The following is a 19,121-nucleotide window of genomic DNA, read 5'->3' as shown; positions in this document are numbered from 1 at the left end:
ACTGCTGTCAAAGAAGCACTCAGGAGGGAAGGGTTGTCTTCTTACAAGGTTCACACCTGCGGAGTTGTTCCAGTTGCATGCTCCCAGGGCATCATAATGATGGATAGACCCACATCTCCAGAGACTTGCATGTCTATACTGGCCTACAGAATCTCAAAGAGAGTGATCAAATCACTCCAATGTTTGTGGAGTTTCAGCTTCTTGGCCTTGAAAGCAGTGAGCGATACGGATCAACCACAGTGTAATGTATCAGAAAAGTAATGTGAGAGGAATAAAATGGAGAAAAGCAAGGCGATAGAGAAGTCAAAATTGGTAAAGAAGGTGGAAAGTGAAGAAGAAGTTTGGCTTTTTGGTTGTGCCAAGTTTCAGTTCTTGCCAGACACCACACTGTTGTGTGTTTCAAGGATCGATTACATGTCTGTTAAAAAACAAAACCAAATGCTAAGAGAGTTACTTTTAAAGGGTGTTAATGGATGCTGACATGAAATGTGTTTCTCTGAGGCAAAACTGTCAATAAAGTATTCAGTGTGAGGAAACTGCAAGAATCTAATCTAAATCTTATCGTTTCAGAAATTTGATTACCACTCCATTATTCTTGGGTGCTTACTAGAAAGTGGTTTTGTGCAGGTTAGACTCAGATAAAAGAAACTTTATAAACTTGATCATAATTTTCTCCTTAGTTCTTGGCTTGGTGTAACCACTTACCTTGTTTGTATTCACTAAAAGACCATACAGTTTATTACTAATCTGGTTTGTACCTCATGTACTTAATCTCCTTATTTACATGGGTAAAACACTCCCTACAAGCCCTGCCAAAACCTAATGGACACACATATACAAACACAAAACGCCCAGACCTTCATGCGCACACACACACACACACACACACACACACACAAATGGATGCCCCGTGAAGTCTAACCTTTTTCAGACACTCCTCAATAACAATAAATCCGTCAACCTGAACCACAAAAAAAAAAGCAGGGAGTGTGTTTTTCCAGAGACAGAGACAAAATCTACTTTCACTCCGTTTGTTGTGTTGAGCGAGCTCCCATCCACTCATGCATGTGTGAACCTCCCCAACACTTCACGCAGCGGTAGCTGTCATCACACAGCGGCTCCCAACAATAGTCAGAATGTCTCTGCTCAGACTCCACTGTCAGCAGTTTTTAGATGGGATGTTCTCTGATTGTATGCAGATGATGTGACGACCTGCTGCGCTTCCTTTTCTCTCACCGAGCACTCAAACACAATGAAACAATATGGATGTGTGGACATTTCAAACAAGTCCTTTGGGGTGGTTGGAATTAAGCACATTATGTATGTTCTTTGAGGTGCTTTACCTTGGTTGTTGTATGTCTTTTTATACTTTATAGCAGGACATTTCAAAGGAAAATGTCAAACAGGGTACCACATGCAGGGCCTATACATTCTCAGGTGTGCACTGCGCATTGTAGCATGAACATGCCATGAAAAATAAATCAAAACTCTGTGGCCTACTGAAAATAACTTTACAGTATTTTATTGTGAGCGAACAACGCACTTCGCCTGTATTTATTTTTCATTACTAAATGTTGTTTAAACTACAGAACAGTGTAGAGCATTGGCAACATGGAGAGAAGTGCTTGTTCTTATTTGGTTAAGTTCTATTTCTCTCGGCTGCTTTTTGTTTTTCCAGAAAATGGTCTGGTTGTAAGAATTGAGGAACAGTTTTGCTGATAGTCCATTAGGTATATGTTTGTACGTTTCACTGAGTGCAGGACGTTGGGTTGCCTTGTTGGTTGTGTTTTTATATTGTTTTATTGTACTAAGCTGGTAAGTGGAATTTGCACTGACTGGATTATTCTCACGCGCGCGTGCGTCTAATTGGACTCATTATGAAATGTGGCCCCAATCTTTTATCAAGGAAACAAAGCTTTTCTCGTAAATGCCTCACACTTCCCGCTTGGTTTGGACCAATTTACACACAAATACTTCAGACCAAGTCAAAGACAGGCTTCTATCTCTGAGGGAAATCTGCTCAGGCATTAACAGGCATGCAATTTGCTACTTTAGACTTGTAATCCACTAGACTTAAACGTTGACTGTTGCATTTTTGACTAGTTGCATTATAGATAAGCTGTGAATCCTGCACATGATAAGGGTTTTAAGTACGATTGGAATGCTGCTTGAATGTCGGTGCTTTTGCAGTTGAAGACAAATTTTATTGAAGAAATTCATCATGAAGGGGGTTATGCATTCATAAATACTAAATACTGATATTTTAAGCACATTCTTTTTGCTTTACTTGGGGATATGTAAGTATACAAGCAGCACATCTTTGTAATAGAGCAATAGAACAGGAAAGTGCATTGTTTCCATCCATCCAACAAAAGCTTATTTTTAAATTTGGCTCAAATTAAATCATGATGTGTGGTGCGGATAGTTCCAGCAGCAAAGGAATCAATCAAAACGTCAGACTAACACCAAAAGAAAAATGGATTTTCTAGAGTCAGATGTTTTGTCATTCTGGTCAATTTAATTGAAATGGATCGAATGCGGGTTTCATTTTGTGCTTAAATATGTTGCATGTGGTTTACTGACTTGTTGCATCATTCTTTGGCTCAAGTAAAGTTCTTATTAGGAAGCGTCCCTCTCAGGTTTAAAGATCACATATAAGCCTCTTTTTCAAGAAGTTTAAATAAGTCTCAGAGCTCCCCAATAAATCCACTCTGATCCTGTATTTGATCATGTCTATAAACCCCTCTATTTCAGCCCTGCTCAGAACAGGCTGTTTCTGTGTCTGTAGCTTTAAATATGTAAATGAGCTGTGTCTGACCACGCCCCCTCTCTGGAAGGGCTCGGGTGTCTCGGGCTTTCTCGCTCCATGTCCTATTGTTTACGGTGAGAAGGCAGACTCAGAGGGCAGAACAAACACCTAGCTGTGGGAGTGTCACCCACCTGGGGGAGGGGCTACTGCCCTTTGTGATGTCATGAAGGGAAAATCTCCAAACGGCCTGTTTGAGCACACATTTTCTGAAAAGTGGAGCAGGCAAAAGACAGAGAGAGGATGGACTTTGTGTGGTAAACTGTAATTTGCATAATATGTGACCTTTAAGCACACTCAGCTTGTTGCAGGACTGTGCACTGATCGGATTAATGACCTGTATCTAATTGGACTCATTATGATTGGTCCCTGAATAGAAGTGAAGCCATTAGACTTATGAGTCATTCTTTTAAAGAGTAACATGTTGAGACTGTTGAGATGAGGCCTCAAAGAAACGTAGCTTTTCCCGTAAGTGCCCCATCCCTCCCGCTTGGTTTCAACTTATTCACAGATACAGACACAGTCACACACACACACACAGTAGAGACACACTGCTATCTCTGCAGGGAACACACTAATCTGCTTATGTATCAACATGAGTTTTGCTGAGGGGAAGAACATACTGCGGGGGAAAGAAGACAAAAGGAATGAGATTCATTAGAAAAAAGAGGTCAAGCGGGGAGAAATTCATTTAAAAAAAGGAGAGGGGTGAAGGAGTGCGGCTCTGTAATCTCCCCCTCCTCATCTGAGCTTGTTATAGAGTCATTAGGAAGGCTTTCAGACCGTGACGCTTACAACCTCCCTGAAGGGTACACACACAGACACAGACACACTCTCAAAACTCTACTGCAACGTAAGCTTTTCTCCACATCTCAGTTAGATGCTTTATTCGACCCGTGCTGCCCAAAATTACATGAAAAACATTTCCTATTTCATATGGAAGTCGCTGCCAAACAAGAGGCGTAACAAAACAGGGGAAAGCATCAATTTCCCCTCTGTCTCTCAGGGATTTTATACTTTAATTGTCTCTTAGATGTTTCGATATGATGATCCGTTTTGCATATGTTTGTGCTCTCCTACTCAGGGTTCACACATGAATTTGTTGTTGTGTAAAGAGTTCCGAAAGGAGTTTAGCTTAAGGTGCATTTGATGTAAAAGGCACAGCAGAAGAGTAGAGCTGTATGAGAAAAGAAAGATGACAAGAGGAATAAGAAACACCTGCAGGAGCAAAATGAGTTGAAACACCAGTGGTGCAGATTTAGAGACGTGCAGAGAGAGTGATAACTCACTGGAGGAAAGCGAGTTTGAACAGCAGGAATAAATGAAGTGTGTTGAATGTCCCCAGAGGGCGATAAAAAGGGAATAACAGCTCTGATGTTTCGATGAACTTATGGCTAATGATGAATCCATAAAAAATCTATTATAATTGGGGTTTTTTGGGGGATTCCTGTTAATTGTCTGCCTAGATGAGGTATGTTGTAGTGCTCTCTGGATTCAAATATTGTTAGACGGAAACTGGGTTTTTATTGAAACTGGGTTAGAGATTTAGTCTTTTTTTTAACCTTCCCTTCAAACTAGAGATGCACCAATTGGGGAAATCAGGGCCGATACTGATACCGATGTTTGACATAACAATTGAGCCGATTTTGTTGTTTGTTTCTTAACTTCTTTTGGCATAAGACTCCCACAATGCCAACATTTTTCTGTGTGAATGTGAACAGGTGACTTCATAGGCCCAATAACAAACCTCTTCTCTGAATCAGTAGTTAGGTGAACGAGATGCCGGCATTTAATTGATTTGGCAACACAAATAAACATTGTAGGGCCGATATCAGCCGATACAGATGTTGAGCCGATGCATTGGTACATCCCTACTTCTAACCTTTTCAAAGAGCAATGTTGTCAACGTTAAAATAAATATATCTCATTATTCTTAGTAGATGATTCAGTCAATAAAGTAGTATAGTTATTTACTGTGTATATTCTGTCAAAACTGGACCACAGAGAATATGAATAAATTATTCCACCATATGTATTGACCATTAATATTTAAAGGTTAAATTCTGTGTTTTTTATTGTGTCTGTCGTGTAGGTGCGTAGTCAGGGGGTCACGGAGGAGCTGAAGTGTCTGAGTTTACTGAACGCTCTGGACAAAGACCAGGACATCCCAGACCAGCTGGCCCAGCTCTTCGGAGAGCCCTGCATCAAATTGGCCGAAGGCATCAAAGCTTACATCTCCAAGGTAAGAAAAGAAATGTCTACCACTTTTACAAACGCTCGGAAAAAATACAGCACAAATAGAGCTTCTCTTATATTTTAGAATAAATGTTCTGCAATGGTTTAGAACCTTTATGGTATTAGAGTATTGGTTGTACTCTTGTCCAGGAAAATCTCCCACACTGTCACATAAAGGCTTTGAGGCTTTGTGGAAAGACTTGTATTGCTGTTGTTGGTGTTTTGGCTTTGAAAAGCCTCACATAATGCACAACCAATCAGAATGGAGGATTAATGGGTCCATAATATTCAGAAACATGGATGAAAAAAGGGGCCAAAAGGTAACTTTCTTACAAAATAATGGAGAAGAAAGACAATCAAATGTGTTGTCCCCAAGCTTATACCACTTCTACTTCCTTAATCATCAATTTTATACATCCCCAATGCTAAGTGATATATTTGTCAATCCCCAAATGATATAATCAATCAATCAATCAATTTTTATTTGTATAGCGTCAACTCATAACAAGTGTTATCTCAAGACACTTTACAAAAAGAAGGTAAAAAGACCTTACTCATTGTTATGTTACAAAAAGCAGGTAAAAGACCTTACTCATTGTTATGTTACAAAAAGCAGGTAAAAGACCTTACTCATTGTTATGTTACAAAAAGCAGGTAAAAGACCTTACTTATTGCTAAGTAATCTGGATATGATTCCTTAAATAAAGTCCATGCTGGGGGGGCTCTGCTGACCTCGGGTTACAGAACAGATGGAGCTTGTTTCAGCGTGAAGGAATCTCCTCCTCGGTTACAGTGAGCCGAGAAACATCTGTGGGGACTGACGCAGAACCTCTGGGTGGGACTAATTAGGCGTATTTGTCATTGTAATGGTTAAACCTTCAGCTGTGAGGGGGTATTGTTCATCGTACAAAATTGCTATTAATGGCATATGTGTTACATTAAACACACTGAAATGGACAAGGGAGAAGTGACATTTCTTACAGACTGTCCAATAAATGGTTGAATCAATGAGTTTTAAGGAATTCTTTGGTGGTTTTTACCATTTGTGTAACCATACAAACAGCAGATTTCCTGTTTATAATTACATAGGGTCCCACACTTCCAATAAGTTGCCTATTTTACCTCCTCAATGATCTTATTTCAACCATGAACTCAGCTTAACCTCGAAACCACAGACCACCTAATTTTGACAAAGAGCATTAATCATATAAATATATACCTGACATGGAAACTGTGTTATGATGAATTAAGTGGAAGAAAACCATTAGTAGTATTGAAAAATGAGACAGCTACAAAGGGGTCCACCTCATTTTCCTCAGCTTGAACGTGACAAATGTTGACGCTGAACCTCTGCAGACTGCTCAATTAGTTTCCTACTGATGGGTGTTTACAGTTAACCGTCTAAGAAGATGGTGTCATTGATGGTTTTATCTTTCTCATTGTCGTTGACACAGTGTCAATCTTCAGAGTATGGGCAACACTGAACCTGTTGTTGCTGCAAGTCTACATTTATAGGTTCTTACTTGTGCGTACATGAGTCTTAACTTGAGGACTTTAGTGCCCTTGGCTGTTTTTAGTTGGATGTTAGCTCACACACAGATTTGAAAGTAAACGTCTGGTTATCTTTACTAGTGTCTATGTTTGCATGCCAGGTGTTTGGTTTGAGCCTGGTTGGCTTTTATCAGCTTCATATGCAAAACTGATGATTAAGGAAATTGTGCAACAGTTAAAAACAGTTCAAATGTATTTTTTCACAGATGTTCTACTAAGGAATGTATTTGTATCTTAATTCTTGGCAGAATAAGCAAACAGAATGTCATATGAGCGTATGACCAAAACCAGTTCTTTGTTTTCAACTGGGTGTATTTTTGATTGTAAAAGGGAAGTTTTTACTATAAAATTAAGTTTTTCCTTGCCATTGTTGTGGCCAAGTGCTTGCTCAAGGTGGGCCGCACATTTGTTATAATGTGAAAAAGTGATTGATTGAACGATTAACTGAACCAGGAAAGATCAGGTCATAGAAGATGAAAACAAAACAGTTTACTCCAGTTTCTGCTGAGTTGCAAAGGAATGGTAACCACGGCCAAACAAAGAAGAGATTGGTCACGACAGAGAAGAAACTCTCAGATCCATAGACAAAATACAAATTCAACTTTCAGACTAAGACAAACCATTGCTGATGACACTCAGTGGATGGCTTTTCGAGAAGCATACTTGCATTTACTGCATATCACCCCACAGTCTGTTGGAAAGCAAAAAGTGTGATCTTCAAGATTGCTATGCTAAACTAGTGGAGCACTCAGATAGCAGAGACCTCCACCAAGGCTGATAGTCTAGTGTTATATGCAAAACAGCCAGCATAGATAAAGATGACAAGATAAACAACTTAGATATGCCAATTTTTACGAGTGTCTGAGTCTAATCAGAATCAAAAGTCTAGGGGGTTCTAGCCTATGCATCACCATTGCAAGTTTTAGTAATGGAGCTGCCAAACAAACACAAATAGGTGAGCTTACCTCAAGGGAAACCATAGACCTAGCCCCAAGATTGGGAACATGTCTGTTTTAGAAAGTTCTGTTTGCATTGCTTGGGTTGTCATTCAAGTTACATGTGTGAATTATAAAGCGAATTGCAGGGCTTTTAAAAAAACCTTAATTGCCTCCATTGTGGTTGTTTAAAGAACAACACCATGCACCACTCTTTTCAGTCGAAGGCTCATTTAGCTCAATTGTCTGGCAGCAGGTGGTTGAGAAGCAGTTCATGGTAGGGTTGGTGGTTTGAGTGCTGAGTCTTTGTGTCCACATGTCAAGTGTCATTGAGAAAGACACTGATCCTTCAAATTGCCCCTGATTGTGTGCACATTGGGGAAAATTGTAGGCCAATTTGTAGGAAAGTGTGAACTTTGTACTGAAACCTTTGGGCCTCAGGGCGAACTTACCCTCCATCTGCTTCTGCTGAGTAAGGTTATGAACACCTGGAATCACTTGGTTTTGAAAAGTGGGATCTGACAAGAGATGTTTTCACCGAGCACAGATTTTCACAGGTCCAAAATGATTAACCTGAATCCTAATGTATCCCAAAACTTTGAACCAGGATCTGATTTCAACCCCACATTTGAACCAGGATCTGATTTCAACCCCACATTTTTAACAGTTTTCCTACCAAATCAATTTGTGTCTGGAATATTACAGAACTAACCAAATAAAAGAGTGTAAGAGTAAAGAGACCCTGGACTGGTTCAGGCCAAAAAGACCAGACATATCTGGCAGCTAAAATGAATACTTAAATGAAAAAATGGATCCAAACCTGTCATGGGAATTAGGGTCCTAGGCTCTCGGGGACCTATCAATACCGTTGAGCACCAAGTAAGGCTGTTCCCAAAAAGTCGATGGTCACTAGCGGAGAAGACACAGAATTGAATTCTAGTCTGTCAGTCATATCTCCGCCATTTTATTAAGGAAAAGTTAAAAAAGTTTGGTGGCATGCTGAATTGAAAATACGTAACAAATAGCCAGGCTTTATATTGAAGAGCCAAGTCTAATTGGACTGACACAATTGTGTGAATTGAGGCAAAACCCAAGACTGTAATATATCTTCCAATGTGCATATAGATATGCGTATTTCACATAGAACAGATGCACTGTTTGATATATACAAATAGCCCTTGTATATATTATTTCCTCTAGGCTCCAAACTTAATCGTAACTTGGAAGTCACATGGATTCAGACATGCTCACTGATATAATTAAACCCACACCCTCCTGCAGTGAGAGAACAGACTACGGCTGACACACAATAATGTCAGACTCCCCCACAGTGCTGAGGTTGAATCAGCATGAAAATACCAATGACCCCAGGCAGCTGTGGTTCGAGAGTTCCCCGTCTGTCGCTCACACACACAAACACAAACAGTCATTCATCAGCCCAGTGAGTCACTCCAATAATATAAGTTATTGTCTTGCAGACACAGCCAAGAGGACTTTTCCCACTTTGTCTGAATGTCTGGGTGCTTACAGCCGTATATCTTCAGCCCCCTCATTTCCTACCGTCTGTCTTTATTTAAAACTCCTTCGTACCCTTTTCTTCAGGCCAGTTTATGTCTTACATTCAGCACCCATCTTTTATTGCCTTTACTTCTCACCTACTCTCTTGTCTTTTCTCTCTATCTTTTCCTTCTCTGTTTGTACAATACAATCAAGGATCTGCTCGTTTACCCTCAGTAGACAGGAACAGGAATGTCTGGCTTTTCCTCCAGTGTAAACGGATAAAACAAATTTCATGCACTTGCTGGTGACACACATTTAAAAAAAAATTGTTAGAAGAGCTTGTTAAAGAGAAGGACATACTACCAACGTTTTATAACTAAGATTCCTCCAAGAAGATTTCCAAGATTTGGTAAAACAACATAAGTATTGTGTTCTTCTTTAGCTTGCGTCATTGAATTGAGGGTTTTCTGAAAAAAAAAATTGGGGAGATGAAAAGGCCCAATATAGTGGTGATAAAAAGCTGGCAGACCAAACAGGCACAGTCTGTTATCTTATAAAATCATTCAGTGAAATGACCCAAGATCCAATTTTGGAGCACATTTTACAAAGATGAATAGTCAGGTTGAAAAGTAATTATACAGTTTGAATTACATCCATTTTATAAGGTTCAGTAATGCATAACCCATTAACAATCAAGGCCTTAAATACCATGCTTTTAAAGACATGACCTCAGTGCCACCTTTGTTTTTTTAGGCCAAAATTAAAGTGAATGAGTAATGCTTTCTTAAACTTTACTAGAGGCATATGCACTGTGTAACCATCCAAAAATGCTCTTAAATTAAATCTTCTTACTTCAGCCCTGTTTTTATTTTTGAAGTAAACCACTACAGAAGTAGCCAAATGGAAAAGTAGCTCAAAATCCATCACAGCCCCTAATTTAAAAAAGATTTGACCACTGCAAGGTTAGTTAACAGTTGCTAACAGTTGTCTTGTCAGGCCATGTAGCTCACATGGTCTGGTTCATTTGGTTGTTTTGATAGTGTGTTGCGTTATCTGGTTGGCATCTAAACATTGCAAGGGACTGAGTAACCACACTTGGGGGTAATGATCCTGCTGCTACACTGCCACAGGCCTTACAGTCGAGTTGCACTGATTCTTTTTTTGTTTTATAAATCAGTGGGTTACAGGTTTGAATAGTCAAATTTTATCAAAAAAAGGGTTTTTAAAGCTTTAAATAGTTTTCTTATTTTGTGAATGTGCCAATTTGCTTTTTTGCTAATGGTACAGGAGAAGACGGATACCAATCATTCCATTTCATTGGAGTCAGGAGCCAATTGGCTTAACAAGAAAGTCCACCAAGCAGCAGTGCAGTAACTGAAAAATCTGACCTCTAAGAGGTTGGTGAAACCTGAGGTATGTGTTATTGCATTAGCTGCTGATATGCTAGCTGGCAGTTGATAGTTTCCTTGATAAGCTTTTGTTTGGCTGAGCTTGAAGCTCTGATGGTCTGGTTCATTGGATTGGCTTTGAACTGGCATTCCTTGGCAGGGGTTCGGTGCTCTCCTTGGTTGGCATCCAACCATCGCAAGGGATAGAGCAACCTTGCTTAGAGGCAATAATTCTGCTGATTTACCACCAGGAGCCTTACAGTGGGTAACTAAGTTCATCCTTTTGTATTTAATGACACTAATACTTGACTAGGGACCACCTGATGACAGGTATGAATTAGTTATTCCTTTAAAAAGAGCTATGCTAACTTGTTTCTACCTGCTGTCAGACTTTTATCCCAAGCTAACGTAAATGCCCAAAATGCTTACCAATGTTCAAGGCTTGTCTAACTCTCTGCATAGCTGTGAAATTGTTTTCTCTCCAGGAAGCTTGCTGGCTGCCATCTTTCATTTAATTTAGACACCAAAAGTTAGAGGACATTATCAGCAACCGAGATTTTTTCAACATGATTATGTACAAACTGGGGATCTCCAGACTCCTTTGACCCTCAGTTGTGTTGTTCAGAGGAGTTTGCTGTGGTTTTACTGGTGTACTCGGCAGGTCCCATGGGAAAATGTGTAGCAGAAGGTCAGTGGGATAGCAGAAGCAACATTCCTGATGGCAAATGTAAGTCAAGTCTGACCAAAGGCACTTGTAGAGACCTGTTGATACAGCTTGTTGGTGTGGGTAAGAAGACCCAGCTGTTGCAGCTAACAGGTGCTTAGAGGAAGTGCTAACCAAGGCTCCTTGCTGCAACTCTGCCTCTCTAAGCCTTTTGATCCATTGCTATTGCAAGAAGTTGAAATATTTTGGACTTGGATAGAAATGCTAAGCCCTAACATAAAACAGGGACCTGAATCAGTTGAGTTTCAGAGAAAATATGAGAAAGTATTGTTTCGTAATGGATGAGTTATGATTTAGGATTAAGTTATTTGATAAATGACTGATCTAATTCCAAAAAAATGAGGTTTAAATCCCCAAGAATATGCCATGAGTTTGAGAATTCACATTTAGACAATTCCCAAACAGATGTTAAGGTTTAGTTCACTAATAGATAAAGTATGCAGGTTGGATGCATGCTCAGCTTCACCGCCTCATAGCAGAAGAATAAGGAATTGGGTGGAGGGAAAAGACTGGAATACAAACAAAAATTAAGGTGATAAAGAGGTAAACTTCCTCACTTTGGCTGCAGTTTTAATCTCTTGGAAATCATTATAAATGTGGCTCTGCTCATAGAGTGCTCTGTGAGGCACACAGGCTTACCTACTGTTTTAAATGGGACCAGTGAGTGAGTGATGAACAAGATGATAAAGTGGTAAATGATGACAGGGGTTTTGGCGTGACACGATGAGGATGGTGATGAATATGTAGATTGGATTGTTTGATAGGAGTGAACTGAAAGACATCCAGTTCAGAGGTTGGAATACAGAAAGGAAGGATAATGGAAACAAAGCATGAAAATAAACAAGACTTTGAGAAGGAACGAGGGATTAATAAACCAACAAGAGAAGAACCAATAAAAAGAAACAGATGATAGATTTGGAGAAAAAAAGCTGGAAAATAATGGAGCTCTAACACCAATATGAGGTTTTAATTTCAAAACTTTGTGTTGAGGGGAAAAAATGGAAAAGGCGTTGTTTGGCCAATTTAAAACCCAGAGGGTTCAAGAAAAGTTATAATATGATTATTATATTGATAATACTATATATTTGTGTCATTAATAATGACACTGGTAGTTTTGCATGTTTGGAATATATTCTAAAACATTTGAACAATTCCATTATAAGTATGGAAATCTACTTGTTCACATGTTTTGAGGTTTATGACCCATATTATAACACTTGTAGTAAACTGAAATTATTCATACTGAACTGCCGCATGTAACTTAATAATGTGATATAACCCATACATTTTCCAAAATCTCAGCTGCTTAGTACAACATTTTGTTGATGTTCCTCCATTTTGGATGTAGAGTAACTTTGTAATAATAAGACTGCAGCTCTAGAAGTTGCCCAACATGCTTTTCCTTTGCAGCCTTGACAAGGCCTCCTATGAGCCCTGGCTAATGTTAAAAATAAACATATGAATATGAGACACACGGTGGAAAACTGGAAGCAGAAAACGAGTGGTGAGGCAGGAGAAGTGGAAAGCAGTTGTTAAGGTAGTGGCCAAAAAAGCGACACATCTCACAATGAGGTTTCAATTACAAAAAATAATGTCTGGAGGGGAAAAAAGAGAAGAAGAAGAGAGTGTGGAAAGAAAATAGGTCAAATTCAGTTTTTTGAATTTGAATGACGTTTTGTTGTGTCCGTGCATGCAAATTTACTACTGTAACTGCAGAAAACAAATCCTGTTGATTGGTTATCTAACTTCAGTAGCTTTTTGTGTTAAAACAATGTCGATATGGGAGACTCTGAGTCCCTGATATCCATTTTTTTACACTACAATATATGGAGACAAAGTACGTATTTCCTATGAGACTGAAAATGTAGATACTTTCTGTTCTTTGTACAAATGTTTTCAATCATGAAAGTATGAACCAATCAAAAGAAATGTGATAAAAGCCAGATATCAACCAGGGGGGCTTGGGCAAGACAAAAAAATAAAAAGACCAGGGGTGGAAGATAGTCAAATCTGCTCTCGTGGGGTTTGCCTTCTGTTATTTTTGTTTTCCAGGTTGGAGAATTTAGCTCCTTAAACCTTCAAATTTATTTTAGTTTGTAGTATATGTCAACCCATGCAGAGACGGGTTTATTGCCATTGCATTGACATGTTAAAGTTGCAGAAGCGAGGCAACAAGAAAGCAGAAAGTGGTCTTGAAAACAGCAGAGAAGAGATACAGGATGGGAGAGAGGAGAGGAACAACAGATTTAGGATGGCGTGCGTGGAACTAAGCTCAGGTATTCCAGTCTTAATCTTTCAGCCCCGGCTGACAACCGAGGAACTTTCCTCTGCTCTTCTACCCTGCTGTTCCCAGTTAACAAAGACACACTGAAACATCTTCACCTGCGGAGAGAAATTGCTACTACATGAGCTCCCAGTTTCCAGTCGCGTTGATGGATACCAGGGGATAACACTTCCATCTCTGCAGGAATTTGACCACTGTCAGTTTAGATGTTCTCTGCTGGATTTCAGATTTGGTGTATTTTTTCCTTGGCTTGGTGAATACATTTCTTTGAACCAACTTTTATAGATATTCAACTGGAGATAACCTCCTGAGTGAGCCATCCAATCTTATATTTGTGTGCTGTATTCCTATGAAATAACCTTAATGTATTCAGTTGAGATGAATTATAAGAAGCTGTCGACCCGTCGTGCTCCAGCAGCTCATTTCTTATCGAAGGTCAGCTTCCTTGAAGAAACAAAGTTCCACTGGCCTCTCTTTGTCTCTCACAGACTTATTGTGGTACCGTATCTCCGAATCTACTCCGTCTCAAAGCTCTGATGTCATAGAAAATATCTGGCTTTGACTGCTGATGCAAAGCAGCTGTTTTGACATCGCCGGTCATGGTGTGGATAGACACGCTGCAGGCCTCAGAACATCATGCACTTTTTAAAGAGCTCTTTGAAGCCAAATTATTCACAGCAGGCATCACAATGAAGGAAGGCTTTCAGATAATGGGAATTTTTAAAATGCCACTATTAAATCTGCTCAGTGGTTGATGAAACGATGATAAAATGGGTGTGAGATTCTCCGTTTCTTTAGGCGTTCTGCTTCTTTGATTCCCCCTTCTGCTTGTTTCTTGTTCGCAATATGAAAGACTTGGTGTTTTTGAAAGGGCATGCTAAGAATTTAGGGCTTAAATGGTTCTTTTTATTAAGGAATCGCTCAAAGAATCATCTTCACATACAGGAGAGTTGATGGATTGAACCAATGTGACTCAATACCAAGAAAGGGACAATGAATAGTAAGTCATCTGCTCACAAAGCTCTGATAGATAGACACATGACACTAAAATTTTACATCAAGTGTGAACATTTCATTACCTTAAAGTATCTTTTTTCAACTCATGACTTGTTAATCTTCAAACAAGTTCTCTTGAGCTGGCTTCAATAAGTTTATTCTTCTGACGTCAATAAGCCATTAACTGGACTTATTATCTTAATATCACTAAATGGCCAGCAGTTGTTACTGATCTTTCTGAAAACACTAACACACTGCTTTCAATGTGGTTCACAAAATGTATTTTATCTCGTACCCCTAACTTCAAAAGAAAAAGTAAAAAGGACAAATGTTCACATGATGTACTATTCAAAATTGAAACCCTTTGGCTATCATTTCCAGACAATTTAGCCCCTTTGGTGCTGCCAATATTTTTGCCAGTGGATGTCTAACAACTGATGTCTTCTCGTTCAACACTTTTGACAAACACTGGCTGTTTTTTTTACCATCCATAAAAACAAGCTTTATTTAAAAATGCCAAATCTTTAGGCTGTAGGAAATATTCGGTTTCGATTTGTATTCTTTATAGTATCATTTATTACTACGAGCATTTTAGATCCAATGGCTTAACGGAATAAAAGCCAATACGAGGATAATAATTGGAGAGCAAAAGAGTTGCCAATGCAGTCCCTGAACCAGTCAGCAAATATCTAAAGACCATTTAGCTTCATCAAATGGCTATGAACAGATATCTATTTACAGACTTATTCCTAAGATATAGATCGATGTCCATCTGCATCATTCTCCCCACTGGAGAGAATGATGCACCAGCCACCACTTATTTGGAGCCCTTGTGATATGCCAACCATTACGAAGGTGTCCTTCTTGGATGTGTTTTTAAGACTTTTTGACAAGGGAGCTCTTAAGCAATGAGGATAACGTTATATGACACTTGGACACTCGGAAAGATCACGTTGGTAAGTTGAAACACTTGAGATAAATGTTTTTTGTATTGGACTTGGCGAGAATAAGATAATGTGGAACATTACCAGGCTTGTCTTTTAAAACTTAATTGATTAATAAGACTTTAGTCTTGGAAAACGGTCATGGTTACGGTATTTAAAGGCTAAAAGAGAAGAATAAAAGAATACGTGCTAAAGTCGACAATTCATTTGTCATGAACCAAAACTTGTCAAAAGGTCATGTCCTTCTTGAGTAATGGTGAGGAGATGCGATGTGGTGAGGTTGACGTAACCGTAGAAACATTGTTACTTAGCGTGTCGGTCACTTGGTCTAATCTTGGAGTTTATTTCATGCCACAGAAACAAGTCAGCTTCTGAGCAGTCCTTCCTTATCTCTCTCTGGTCTACACAGTTGCCTATTCAAAAGCAAATGTCAGTCACTGACATGCCATGTATACACACATGCAGGGAGGGAGTGGAGGGCTGCTGTGTTGTTAGTGATTTCCAGCTGATACACAAAAACAAAAGACTACTGTGTCTGGCGTCGACTACCCTCCCCTCTCTTCATTCTTCCCTCAGGCCGAGGGAACTCAGGAGTTCCTGTCCTGCGACCCCCCGAAATCCCCCTCTGCCTTCATCTTTACATGCCCAACTGCTTCACTGAGTTTGTTTAACTTCTTTAGCAACTTTAAAATTAGCTGAGTAACACAACAGACAGGAATCTTGAGAGCTAATTGTCTAAATCTCATACTGTAAAGCTAACAGTCGTCCACAAAGAAATATTAACCTCTCCATAACACTTTCTCTCTTGTTCCCGTTAGCTTGTTTTGAGATTTAGCCGAGAACAGTTTATCCCTCATGATACCGGAGTTCCTGTACAGCGACCCCCCAAAATACATACCAAACTCTTCACTATGAGTTTCTGCTAGGTATATTAGCATCTAGTAATAGCTGTTTGTTAAACACAGAAGACATAAAGCTTTAGAGCTCCTCCCAGATTACTTAAATGACAATATAGCAGCTTGTAAAGCTAACAGTGGCGCACAGGAAAATATTTACAGCATCTATCACACTTTTTGTCCCACAAGCTGAAATATCATCCTCTATAAACTTGCTCTTTAGCATCCATAATTTAGCTTCATCATAGTCAACCGCATCCAATGTTTAGCTTAAAATGAAGCTACAGTTATGGGGAAATCAATCATATCCGCTCTGGTAGATGAATGTGATTGTTATGGAGAAGCAAAAGTTTCTTTGTGGATGACTCTTAGCTTTACCCTGGGTGCAGCTCAGAAGCTTCTTGTCTTTTGTGTTTAAAAAACAACTCAAGCTTGAGACGCTAAAGAAATTCACGCTGAAGGAGTTTCCAAGGTAAAGGCCGAGGCGGGGAAGGGATTTTCAGGCGTCTGCTTTTGGTTACGCTTTACGCAATATGCTTTGTTTGGCTTTAGTCAGGACACATCCATCTATCCAGCTCTTATTTAAAAGCATCCATATATCATTTGTATCACACTAAAGGTTGTGTAGCTGGAAATATGGTACTACAGGTATGGAGATGTACTAACAAAGGCCAAGGACGGCCAGTTACCTTTCTATGAGCTTACATGGAAGCTGTTGTAGATTGTTAGCTTATAAACTGTGTTGCATCATCCTCTTTAATTGGGCTAAACTTTTTCTCAAACTTCTTGGAAGGGAGACGCTCACTTCAGACTCTTATGAGGTAGAATCAATGCATTTTGTATATTCTTTGTGTACATTGTTTGCTAATCATCCCATTAGCAAACAAGCTAACATTTTTGCTAGGTGAAATTTGAGATTTGATTAATCTTGAATAACTATTTATGACATGAGATCGTTTGTCCTTGAAACAAAAATCCCAAAGAGGTGTAAACCGTCGAAAGGATGAGCATAAGGAAGGTTTAAGAGTTATTGTGACTGAATTGTGCGAGCGTTTTCTCAGTTAGCTAGCAAGTTAGCAGTTATCCTACTAGCTACACCAACATCTAGCCCTATGAGTACAGCTATTAGATACAACTATGGTGTGATTTTGCCTTAAAAGATTGGGTTTTACTTATCATCTTTGTGATTTTAAATCCCCTTTTCAGCAAATCTTTGTTTTATTAGTGAGCTAAGCAGTTATTAGTGCTGTATTGTTTTTTAACCAGTGATTTGTAGTTTAAGATTTTTTGTGTTGTTATAATTGTACTTTTTCCATGTTATCTTTTAGGTTTGATATTTTTGAGGTTAAAAAAGTGGCAGCACTGCTCATATAAACCTTAGAAGGTTTAAACCCTTTGGGGTTAACATTTGTCTCTAACATCTACATACTTGTTTTTGGAGTAGCTACAGACCAAACATTGTTATAACTTCTGACCGCGGCTAAAAATTCAACAGTGGCTCTTATTGGCATAAACAGGCCACACATTGCTGCTGTTAAACACATAACTGCAGGCTTTGTTACAACCTTGAGTGTCGGTTGGGTCTGAAGTCATGCTTTCTCTACCACTATCAAGGATGTTTCTGTTGATTAAGTTCAGAGAATTTACTTAAGGGGAAAAATAAAGTCCCCTCTGTAATTCCCCGGCCACAAGCAAGAGCATCTGTGAATCTTGAAATAGTTTTCTTCATGTTTAATATCATCTCTTGACCAACACTGTCTCCTTGGTTCAGACTTTTATCTCTCTTTTATCTTTAGCCATTCCCTAACTGTGTACCAACTTCCTGGACCGCAGACTGATTTAGCTGTCAGCATGAAAAATAAAACGGACAGCCTGGTATAAACATGGCCGTGAGATAAAAGAACACACAACTCCTACATTATGAAGTCATGCACTGTAAGCACAAAGTCTTAAACCAAGCTGTGTTTGATAAATATATGGGCTTGCCTCTGACAGTCTAAACAATGAGCGTTTAAGGCCCACCACCTTGCAGCCTTCAGAATCACCAGAGTAGTGGAATATCATTTTTTAAAGGCTTTTATGATGTTTATTTAAAGGAAGCTGTGGTCTTTGGAGATGATTCATTAGTAACCACAGACAAGCGAGCTGAAACAAAACTGAATTCAGGTTGTTTCGACCTGCCAGATGGGTTGGGTTATTGGACTAAAATAAAAAATAAAAAAATGGTTCAAAATATTGGAGATGAATCAGTATTTACAACGTGTTGGAACTCTTAAAATTTGTAAATTTGCCAGAGTCAAGCTGCAGCAAAAGGCTACACACAGTGTACATGAACAACTAGGCCTACTGATTTAACTCAATTTAAATTAGAGCCTGACCGATAAATCGACCTGCCGATAATATGGGCTGATATTAGCGTATCCAGTGACTATCGGTATAGGCTAATTTTATCGCAGATATGCACGGATATTTCTAGATTTTTTCAACAGTCAAAAAGTATTGTGTTGTTCTGTATCATCATCAAAGTTTCTCATTATACACTGATGATTCAATATTAACCTATACATGGAGCCACTGTGTGAAACTCATTGACATGAATGAAAGTGCTGAACCAGCTCCTACATTAGTGACCTAGATTACATGAACAGAACCGGTTCTCCAACTTCCTCCTTCATGTGCAGCAGCAGTTTGTTATTCCTGAACCAGAGGCTCATAAAAAAAAAAAAAAAATGTTTTGTCTCACAGATAATTCCTGTAACTACGTCTCGATTCTGAGTCAGCACTAACTGACAAGGTCAAAGTCTTTATTGGACCAATAAAAGTGATTTTGCTTGGAGATATGACACCAATGATTGAGCATTG

At 39.1% G+C, this 19,121-nt stretch overlaps 1 protein-coding gene across 1 annotated transcript in view; it reads left to right on the top strand.

Annotated features, from left to right (window-relative positions):
* tnfsf10l (TNF superfamily member 10, like) overlaps window positions 1-19,121 on the top strand; it is a 56,891-nt gene that overhangs the window by 22,435 nt on the left and 15,335 nt on the right. Inside the window, exon 2 of the mRNA XM_065950224.1 lies at window positions 4,899-5,048. Within this exon, the coding sequence (XP_065806296.1) occupies window positions 4,899-5,048 (150 nt within the window). The remainder of the gene's footprint in view (window positions 1-4,898; window positions 5,049-19,121) is intronic.

The sequence above is a fragment of the Labrus bergylta genome, chromosome 22 (genome assembly GCF_963930695.1).
Source record: "Labrus bergylta chromosome 22, fLabBer1.1, whole genome shotgun sequence".
In the NCBI taxonomy this organism is placed as follows: Eukaryota; Metazoa; Chordata; class Actinopteri; order Labriformes; family Labridae; genus Labrus; species Labrus bergylta.
The sequence above is the reverse complement of the archived record's forward strand: the minus strand, read 5'-3'. Positions and strand labels throughout refer to the sequence as shown.